The sequence below is a fragment of the Chiloscyllium plagiosum genome, unplaced genomic scaffold (assembly GCF_037043375.1).
Source record: "Chiloscyllium plagiosum isolate Xiang-an unplaced genomic scaffold, Cpla_swu_hap1 HiC_scaffold_43, whole genome shotgun sequence".
NCBI classification, from domain to species: Eukaryota; Metazoa; Chordata; class Chondrichthyes; order Orectolobiformes; family Hemiscylliidae; genus Chiloscyllium; species Chiloscyllium plagiosum.
Window position 1 is genome coordinate 23,659,905 of NW_028270181.1, and position 11,272 is coordinate 23,671,176.

At 39.5% G+C, this 11,272-nt stretch overlaps 1 protein-coding gene across 1 annotated transcript in view; it reads left to right on the plus strand.

The window, feature by feature from the left end:
• Nucleotides 1–9,642, plus strand: part of LOC122541793 (annexin A4-like) — a 50,338-nt gene extending 40,696 nt beyond the window's left edge. The window contains exons 10-12 of the mRNA XM_043678776.2: nt 1,144–1,202; nt 7,126–7,248; nt 8,962–9,642. Coding sequence (XP_043534711.2) covers nt 1,144–1,202; nt 7,126–7,248; nt 8,962–9,027 — 248 coding nt within the window. The 3' untranslated portion in view covers nt 9,028–9,642. The remainder of the gene's footprint in view (nt 1–1,143; nt 1,203–7,125; nt 7,249–8,961) is intronic.
• Nucleotides 9,643–11,272: the final 1,630 nt, after the last annotated feature.

The window sequence follows — 11,272 nt, forward strand, 5'->3', positions numbered from 1 at the left end:
CTTAGGGAACAGACCTTGACTATTCACCCTATCCATGCCCCTCATAATGTTATAATTTTCTATAAGTCATCCCTCAGTGTCTGCTGCTCCAGGGGAAAAAGCCCCAGCCTATTCAGCTTCTTCCTAATGGTTCAAATCCTCCAATCCCAGCAGTATCCTTGTAAGTCTTTTCTGAAGGCTTTCAAGGTTAACAGCATCTTTCCTATAACTGGGAGACCAGAACTGATTCCAAAAGTAGCCTAACCAATGTCCACAACATGACATCCCAATTTTTATACTCTCTGAAGCAAAAAAGAATTGAAAGAAGGTTGATGGTAGAATTGACCTTCCACATTCTCAAGGGAGTGAAAAGTCATTGATTGTTTGAGAAGTGCAATCCCTGGTGTCTGGTTGAACAAGATTTCCTGAACAAGTGACTTTGGATTAGTTTTCAGGCAGTCCACCTTTGTATTTTTTTTTATTCCCTGAGTTACATTGATGAAATGACTCTCAGTTTTATAATTTCTAACAGCTTCTAAACTTCAAAAAACAATTTCAGTCCAAGATGCAATCATCCTCTGCGTAAATTATACTATTAATATTTTATCATGTAATTCTGTCATGCAAAACCTGAGGAGATTGTAGGGATCAAATTTTCAAACAAGGTATATTTAACACCTTCTAGTATTTTATATCAGTGGAAAATCTTCTATTGAGAATATGTTATCTTTTAAAAAAGCTATTTCATGTGGACTGTTAATGAGACTTTTAAATGTGCCTTAGCAATGGAAGCACTAATCTTTCTGACTGACTGACTGACAGCCATATATTCATATAACACAGAAATAAGTCCTTCAGTCCAACTCCTCCAAGTTTCTCAAACTAAACTAGTCCCATTTACGTGCATTTGGCCCGTAGCCCTCCTAAACCTTTCCTACCTATATACCTGTCCAAATGTCTTTTAAACATTGTAACTGTACCTGCATCTGCCACTTCCTCTAGCAGTTTATCCCGCCTCCAAATAAAGCATGCAAAAGTTAGAATTGCATGAATATTTTGACATTCACCTACATTTTCATGAGAACAACTTTGTCTATTATTTTTGTCTCAGTAGTTTTGTTACTCATTTGTTGATTTTATTTTTTCTCTCTCTTTTCACTGTAGTGCAATATGCAAAGAGTCCGGCTGCTTATTTTGCCACAAAACTTTATGAATCGATGAAGGTAAGCATTAGAAAAGGTTTCCTTTGTTTTATTTGACTAGCATCCATTATACACAATTTGTAATGATTTGCAAGCTTTGTTTCAAGAATTCTTCCCTGTTAGCTGATACTTTTGTATCTGGGTTTTCCCTGTTCTGGGTTTTTTTCTTTCTGCTGTTATTCCTCTTTGCTTTTATGTCTGCTTTATCATCTTGTCCTCAAAAAGTAACCCTTGACCAAGCTGTCATTGTAAGCTACTATCTCTAATCCAACTTCCCTTTCCGCTCGAAATTCTCTTCATGCCACTTCAACATGTCACCCTGTTTCCTGACCAACATCTCTGCCTCAGGCTTGCTGCACTGCTCCAGCAAAGCTCAATGCAAGCTGGAAGAAGAGCACCTCAGGTTCCACTTGGCAACTCTGCAACCTTCAGGACACAATATCAAGTTCAACAATTTTGGGTCTTGAGACAGCTTCCTGGAACTTCAGTTTTGAGTCTCAAAACTGACATAGCACTTTCTTACCAAATTCACAAATGACATCTGTAATGTGACAAAGAAAAATATTTCCCCTCAGTTTCTCTACAAACCTCCAGAGTGTTGTCCCATTGCGCGAGCCAGCTGTCACATGGTTTCATTCTTGTTTATCTAATCATGATAGGCCTCTCTTTCTGCTCTCACAGCATTACCTTCATTCCCCAAGGTGGCCTCGGTCCCATTATCTTATTTTCCATCTACGTGCTGCTCCTTGGACACATCTGGATACACAGCATTAGTTTTTACACAGACTGGTGACTCCCAGCTCCATGTCACCACCATATCTCTTGACTCCTTCACTGTCATTATAGTATCTGACTACTTATCTAGCTGATGTTTTTGTTTTCAGTCCTGATTCCAAACACCCTTGCCTAGCTCCTGACTCCAGCCCTCTCCCTGGCAACGATTTGTAATTATGCCAGTCTGCTTGTAATCTAACTGCCATTTGAGGTTCTGACCTGATATTATGATGGCACCAAGACTGTGTTGAATTCCACCTCCAGAACTGTGCCCTGTTTCAGTTTATCTGCTTTGAAATCTTTATGCATGTCTTTGCCATCTCAGTCCAATACATTCCTGGCTTTTCATCCCACATTTTACTCTTCTATCTGTAGTCGTAATATCATTTTAAAAATCTGCCCTTGTCTCAACAATCCCCTATCAACCATGTACTTGCTGACCTATGTTAGAATCTAGTCAATTAAGTTTATTTTACATTCTAATCCTGCTTTCAGAACATTCCCTCACTACCATTACCTCAAGCTCTCTAATCCTCTGAGAAATCTATCCATCTCTAATTCTGATCTTGTGAACATTGCTAACTATAATTGCTCATTGATGAACATTCAATTGCTTGGAAGAGCTCTCTCTCCTACCCCTTAACCTTCTCACTGCTTTAGCATGCACCTCTTTCACAGAATGTTTGGTTATCTGACCTAATATCTCTTCATGTGGATTTAGAATAGAATCATTGAATCCCTATAGTGTGGAAACAGGCCCTTTGGCCCAACAAGTCCACAGCAACCCTCTGAGAGTATCCCACCCAGACCCATTTCCCTACCCTATTACTGTACATTTACCCTGATTAATGCACCTAACCTACATATCCCTAAACACTATGGGAAATTTAGCACGGCCAATTCACCTAGCCTGCACATCTTTGTACTGTGGGTGGAAACTGGAGCACCTGGAGGAAACTGGGAGAATGTGCAAACTCCACACAGACAGTTACCAGAGGCTAGAATCGAACCTGAGTCCCTGGCGCTGTGAGGCAGCAGTACTAACCACTGAGCCACCGTGCTGCCCCTAAATATTTCATTCGTGAAGCTCCCATGAAATGCATTATGATGGTTTTCTGTGTTAGATGCAGTGTCTCTGTGAGTAGATCTTATTTGCTAACATTGAAAATTGGGTCTTTTTTAATAATTGTGGAATTGTGTAACCTGCAGAGTTGTTAATTGCACTCTTTGGAATGGTCTAGAATTAGAATTAGGTTTATTGTCACGTACTCAAGTACAAAAGAGCAGGAGTACAGTAAAATGTGTACAATGTTGCCACACACTGCACCATCTTGGGTACAAAGTACTTAGTTACAAATCTTAGGTACTGAAATAGAGAAAAAAGCAAACGTTCTACATTACAGTCCTTCGTAGTATAAATTAGGAACATAAAGAAATGAAGTTAAAAGGTGCTGGAACTACAAAAAGCCTTGTGTTGAGATAGCATACTCTGTTCAGATTAGTAGATGATTAAGCCCTGTTTAGAGTCCCTAGGTTAAGCGACCACATGATTTGCAAGTACATATAAATGGAAAAGATAAAGTATAAGTAGAGTTGCTAACAAGTAAAAATTCTAGCCTGTGAACATCGAAATGTTGTCTGTCTGCATCCTTTTCATTTACTTTTAGTACTGGTGTTGAATAGAAATCACATTGTTCAACAAAAGAAGCATTTCACTGTAAACAATTCAAATTTCTGATTAAATTCTATTCTTATCTATCTTGTTTCCTGTGACTTGGGTGTCTAGCTAAACGTGAACCAGATTGGATTGTTTTGCGTTTATACATTTCATTCAACAGCTCAATTGATGCATATACAATTATTACTGCAATGTCAATTCCTATCAATCCAGAGATTGGTGTCAGTGAGAAATGTTTATTATGCTGACTCCTGACGTCTTTATTATGAGCGGATTATAATAAGAATTGAGTGTTTTTGTGCAATTGTTAATAGAACAGGAAGCTGATTGCTGTAATGCAGCTATTACTATTTTACAATCAAGTCACCACACCTATTCTAAACAATGGAGACTGTGTTTTTAGTCTGAATCAGTTGAGTACTTGTTTGAAACCTAATGTATCAATGTTTGTGATATAATTAAACACCAGTTAAGCCCAAATGAGGAATACTATGTTTTTGCACAGTTTAATTGTCTATTATGATAACTTTTGAAATAAAATAGACTTCTTTAATTTAGCAGTTAGATTATTGAGATGTATAAAATTCCGAAGGGTGAAAAACCCTTTTTGCATGTAGAGAAGGTTGTGGACTGTTGATTAAGAGTGCATTAAAATAGGGAAGTCTTAAGCTAGTAAAGGCATGGATGAGGGTTTCATCAGCAGGTGAACTGGAACAGGGATGGAGCTGGGTAGTATTACAGAAGTAAAAATAGGCAGCCTTTGTTCTGGCATGGATGCTAGGTCAGCAACTCATCTTGGGTGAAGTGATACTTAGAAGGCAAATAAACTGGTTTAGTGTTCGATGTTTCAGGGAAAAGATGGAGTAGACTTGTAGCAAGGATCAAAGTTTCAGTTTTCCAAGGATTTAATTGGAGAAGAAATTCTGCTCATTTCTGGTATTGGATGTCAGTCAATTATTAGGATAATTTAGCATCAATTGAGGAGCATGGATCAGTGCCGGGACCATCATTGTTTGTATATGGAAATGATTAGGATGAAAAGATGATCTGATTCGTAAGTTTGCAGATGACACAAAAATTGATAGAGTTGTGGATAATAAGGAAGATTGCCAAAGGATACAGCAGGATATAGATCAGTTGGAAAGTTGGGCAGAAAAATGGCAGATGGAGTTTAATGTGGACAAATGTGAGGTGATACATTTTGGGAGGTCAAGTGCAAAAGGAAAGTATATAGTAAACGGTAAGATCTTTAGGAGCATCGATACACAGAGGGCTCTTTGGGTGCAAGTTCATAGCTCCCTGAAAGTGGTAACATTAGTGGAAAAAGTGGTGAAGAATGCATACTCCTGCTTGCCTTCATGGGTCAGGGCATTGAGTATAAAAGTTGGTAAATCGTGTTACACCTGTATAAAACATTTAGAGTATCACATGCAGTTCTGGTTGCCACACTATAGGAAGGATCTGGAAGCTTTGGAGAGGGTGCCAAAGAGGCTTACCAGGATGTGGCTGGATTGGATTAGCTATAAGGAGAGGTTGGACAAACTTGCATTGAATTATACCCAAAAAGTTGACTTTAAAAAAAGATTTTTATGAAGCCTCTTAACAGAAGAGACAGACTAGAAGTCTTTAGAGAAGGAATTCCTGATCTGAAAGCTGAGACAACTCGAGGTGGGTAAGGTAAGCCAGGGAGGCACAAGAGACAAAACAAAAACTGCAGATGCTGGATTCCAAGATAGACAAGCAAGATGCCGGAAGAACACAGCAAGCCAGGCAACATCAGGTGATGGAGAAGTCAACGTTTCGGGTATAATTCTTCTTCAGGACTGAGGGTGGGGTGAGGGGAGCTGCAGATAAAGAAGGTGGTGGGAGCAGGTGACGAAGTGGGGATAGGTGAACACAGGTAAAGGGCACGACCTAGTTGGTCGATGGGAGGAATGAATCCAGTTAGTAGCTGCAAGAAAGGGTCGATGAGAGGAATGGAAAGGAGGGGGAGGGGCTGGAAAGGAAGTCGGGTGATGGGAAGGGAGGTTACTTGAAATTGGAGAACTCAAAGTTGATGCACAAGAGGCCAGAATTGGAAGAATATGTGGGGATAACTGTTGAACTGGCCTCAGGACCAGTTAGATCTAATCCCTCATCATCAAACTTTGTAAAGTTGCCCAATCTTATCAACACAGATCTCTGATTCCAAGGACATTTTTGTCTTTAGGGGGCAATGGTGATTTGAGGCAGTAAGGGATTGTGGGAAGTGTAGTGAAACTGTCAACCAACAAGCTGTACAGTGAAAACAATGATGTAGAGATGCTGGAGTTGGACTGGATTTGACAAAGTCAAAAATCAAATGACACCAGGTTATAGTCCAATGAGCTGAAAATGTGTTGCTGGAAAAGCGCAGCAGGTCAGGCAGCATCCAGGGAACAGGAGAATCGACGTTTCGGGCATAAGCCCTTCTTCAGGAATGAGGAAAGTTTGTCCAGCAGGCTAAGATAAAAGGTAGGGAGGAGGGACTCGGGGGAGGGGCGTCGGAAATGTGATAGGTGGAAAGAGGTCAAGGTGAGGGTGATAGGTCAGACTGGGGTGGGGGCGGAGAGGTCAGGAAGAATATAGTCCAATGAGCTTATTTGAAATTGCAAGCTTTCAGAGTTCCGCTTGCATTCACAAACTGGAGAAACAACATCTCATCTTCGGACCAGGCACTCTACAGCCTGCTGGACTTCATATTGAATTCAACACCTTTAAATTGTGAACCAACTCCCATTTCTTCCCTTTCCTTTAGCATGTTATCACATCCTCCTGTCCTCCAAGTACACTTACTGTTGTTTAAAGTCTGGCAGGAGACACACCATTGTTCTCCCATTCTCACGTTCCAATCACTTAATCTGAACTATCAACATCTTTTCGCCACCAGCACCCTACACGCCACTACCACCCCCCCCAACAACCCTCACCAAACTATTGCATAAATGCTGTCCACGCCACACTTCACCTCAGCTCTGATGAAGAGTCTTCTAGACTGGAAACGTTAGCTTGCTGTCTCTCCATGGATGCTGCCTGACCCACTGTGATCTCCAGTATTTGTTGTTTTCAGTTCCGATTCCAGCATCTGCATTAATTTGTTCCTGAATCTGAGGGTGTCCGCCTCATTTTGAAAAATGTAGCTCGCTACCACCTCTGGAGAGAAGGAATGGACAGGTTGGAGTCTGGTGGGGTCAGGCTTGAGATTTGTTTTTCTTCCTGGCAGTGACTTAATGATCTTTAATGAGTGTGGGACTAAAGAGGGTCTCTGACCTGGCTGTAACCCTAACCCACTGGTGTTTGGGTGATTAAACTCAGTCCTTTTGAATCAGAAATGGGAAGCTTATTTTACACCACTGGCATCCACTACTGTAAAAGTGGCTGCTAAACTTCTGCTTACTTCTGCATGTGTTTGTTTCAATCTAACCATTCAATATATATTCAATCACAGGAATTTAAATGTTCTGTTTCTATCAGGGTGCCGGTACAGACGACAGAAGCCTCATTCGAATTATAATCTCTCGGTGTGAGGTGGATATGATTGACATCAAAGCTGAATTTATGAAGCAGTATGGAAAGTCATTATATTCGTACATTCAGGTATATCCCTAATTAATGCACACTTTTTTTAAAAACTGCAAATTGATCCTGTGTGGTAATCCTAGTATCCTGTGGACATGATCGTAAACTGGAGCTGCCGAGACATTTAAGTGTAATAGTACCTCGTCTGTTTTTAGGTCCCCCTCCTAACAGACTTAGCTGGAGTATTGTGTACAGTTCTTGGTGCCACATAGTAGGAAGGATGTGAATGTATTGGAGAAAGTGCAGGAAAGGTTTCCCAGAAAGGTTCCAAGGCTGAGAAATGCTTTCGTTATAATGAAAAGGAAAATTGAGATTTTGTGACTGTTTTCATGGCTGAGAAGATCTGATGGAAATTTTTAAAATCATGACGTATCTAGACAGAGTAGAGAAGAACTGTACACACTTGTAAATAGGTTGAAAACCGCAGCACACAGTTTTACAGTGATTTTTGCAACAGAAGCAAATGTGAGATGAGAAAGTCTTCTACTTAATGACTGGTTAGAGTACGAATTTCCAGAAATTCTGTTCAATTGAGGCATTCAAACAACCATTGAATGATTGTTTTTATTTGAGTAACGTACAGAATCATGGAGGATTGGCAGGGGTTAGGCACCAAGAGAGCTCGTACAGAGATGATGGGCTGAAAAGCTGTCTCCTGCACTATAATGATTCTATGATAGAGTGTAGGATAGCAGCGGTAGAAGACTCTACAGTCTTATCTGGTGCTGCTGTATATGTCCAGTTATAGTTCACTTCTATTTAGTCCTACACTCATTAAAGATCATTTAAGTTACTGCCAGGAAGAAAGCCTAGGAATAGATGTGAAAGGAGGCTGAAATTTCAGCTTGGATACTAATTGTGCAATGTTTCTATTCGCTACTGCTTTGCATATGTTACGGGCAAACCAAAGAATAATTCTTTGTGTCCGTAAAGCATCCCAGACCTTCGTGTCCAGTGGTTGTGAAAAGCCTCAAATCTATTGGCGGATATTACCTTCTCCATTCTCAGGTCACCCGGGTATGGGAGAAAATGAAGGGGATAGTTATGTTTTATATAATCAACCTTTCCAAATAAAAATGAACAAGGCACGTTTGCTTTACAATTTGGCTTTCCTGCTTTATTGTGTACTTATTTATCTAATTGAGCATTGCTGTTTCATTGTGGAACCCACCTTGAGTTGGTTTCCAATAGAGGAGGCTTGATGGACCAAATGGCCTACACTTGTTCCTATTTTCTATGACATTCAGTTCAAAGCAATGGAGCGTCATTAAAAGAATCATTAGAATCCCTATTGTGTAGAAGCAGGCCATTCAGCCCATTGAGTCCACAGCGACACACCCCCCAACCCCACTCCTGTAACTTTGCCTAATCCACCCAGCCTGCACCTCCCTGGACACTATGTGCAATATAGCATGGCCAATTCACCTAATCAAATTTTTGGAATGAGGGAGGAAATTGGAGCATCTGGAGAAAACCCACAGAGAACTAGGGAGAATGTGTAAACTCCACACATGGTTTCGTGAAGGTGGATTCAAACCCGGGAACCAGGGATATAAAAGATACTTAACTTTCAGAAATACTTGGAAAACTGCAATAAATTCAATGGTTATCAGTATGCCTGACTTAGCACATTAAACAAAGCTATTAGAACTATGTTTGACTATTTGAACAATACAATGAAATGGCCAACTGAAATGCAGTATATGACTAAAGCTTTTATTTTTCCTTCAGGATGATGTGGGAGGAGATTATAGAAAGATCTTGCTGCGACTCTGTGGGATGGATGATGCTGAATAATGAAGCACATTTATTTCTGAAAAAGTGGCCACAATTAGGACTTTGGATGTAAAATGCATATCTACACTGTCTTGTTCATTCCCATTTACTTGCATTCGGTATACTTGAAGTATTAAAGTTTCAAGTCACAATAAATTCAACAGTTGGGATATAGAGCTGGATCTTGAAATCCACAATGTGTTTGCTTAACACATTTTTAACCTTAAATCATTGTTTCCATAAACACCCGATAAATAGTGCATTTTTGTTCTTGTTGAACTGTTTCCCATCAGTCATTGTTTTAACAAATCCGTCTAAACAAAAATCAGCTTTTACACAAAAGACTGGTGTTTGAAAAACACTTAAATTGGTTGGCAGCACTTAAATTATATTTAATATGCTGAGCACTGAATGTTGTAATAATGGAACACTTTATCTTCTAAATTGTGTTTTATATTTGTTGAACTAGGAATCCTAATTTGTGCTCAGCATGATGCTATTAAATGTTTAATTGGGGAAGAGTTTCATTTTGTATCTACTGCCTTTTTGTTATAAATATTTTGGTTAACAGCAGATTTCGATTTGAAGATCCTGGCCTAACATTGAAAATAAAATTCCTGACAACTTTTCAACTGATTTTACTGCATTCCTTATCTTTCCTGAATATATTTTTGGGTAGGTCTCAGCTATTTTCTTCACAGCAGTGCTCGTTTCTAGACAGTGATCAGTTCCAGTTGCTGATGTGAAAGCCCAGTTGTAACAAAACTGGAGATGGCTTTTTTCCACAATTGGCATGCACCATTCTCTGCTGGGTGGTCACCTACACTAACTCAGCTTTGTGGAGGAAGCTTCTAGGAGACTGCAGATATTAAACCATCTTAAGCCAAGATCAGAAGTCACACAACACCAGGTTATTGCCCAATAGGTTTATTTGAAATCATAACCTTTCAAAGCATTACCCATGTAACCCCAGTGTTGCATAACTAATGACTTTGTCCACCCCAGTTCAGTTCTGACACCTGCACGTCATGGCTAACACCTTAAGCCAGTATGTGATACGATGTATTGGTATTTCGACCTGGTTAGCTCACTTATTAATGATATATTTTAGATGAAAGCCCTTTTGATGAACTTTGCTACATATACAAATTCACAGTTTTAAATACAACGGGGGGGCCAGGTTTTGCTTTGTAATATGAGGATACATGAAGTAATGTTGCATAAATGGTGCTGCCCTTAATTCTATTTTCAAGTCTTGAACCAAACTATAGAAGATTGTAATTTTACCATGTTTTCTTGATAGATAATACAAGCCAGCTACAGCTGAATTTTCTCTGGGCTCTGACTCCAGATATGATCTTTTATTTTTAATTTGCATGAAATCATCAGAAATCCGATCTTCACGATAATAATTATTTGATGGCTGACCAGCAATCGTGTGATGGCTTTTGCCAAAGAGTGACATGCTTGCTTTATTTTGTGGTATTGCTATAACTCAGTCCTTTTTCAGAGGTAAAATATGCTGCGTTGCTTCTTAAATATCCAGTGAAATGCATGTTTACATTTACATCTCTCTCTGTCCTGCTCTACTGTGAACAAATTGAGTCAGACATTCATGCTCCTCACGTTAAGCTGTGCTGAACTGGCTGAGGAATTAGAATGTGATTTGCACCAAAATGAAAGCAGGAGCTCTCTCTCTCTGCAAATAATTCAAAATTCATGAGATTTATCATTCTTGTTGCCATAGAATTCAAGATATGCATTTCCTCGCCCAATGTGCTGAGTGACTCCATTACTTTACTACCCAAATCTCATGTGCATTAATCTTGCACATTAGCCTCACATGTGGAACTTTATCAAAAGTTGTCTGAAAATCCAAATATACCACACCTACTGGTATTTCCTGATCTATTCTACTATTATGTCCTAAAAACAATCTCCAGTAGGCAAACATAATTTGCCTTTCATTAATCTATGTAGACTTTGTTTAATCCTGTTGATACTTTCTAAGTATCACATTTTTAAAAACACTTAACATTCAATAAATTGTACCTTCCTAATCTGGATCTTGTTGCCTGAGCAGCTTCCTAATGTGGCACCCACAGTTCTTCCTGTTTTCACTGTGCTGGCCCTGCATCGACCAGTTTGAATATCCTTAATCCTGTTTTTGATGTCCAGTCAGAAAATCATTCATCGATTAAGCATGTGATTGATACAAGTCAAGGTGAGGTCTTTGTTAAGTGTTTGTGTGTTTAGTGTCCATGGC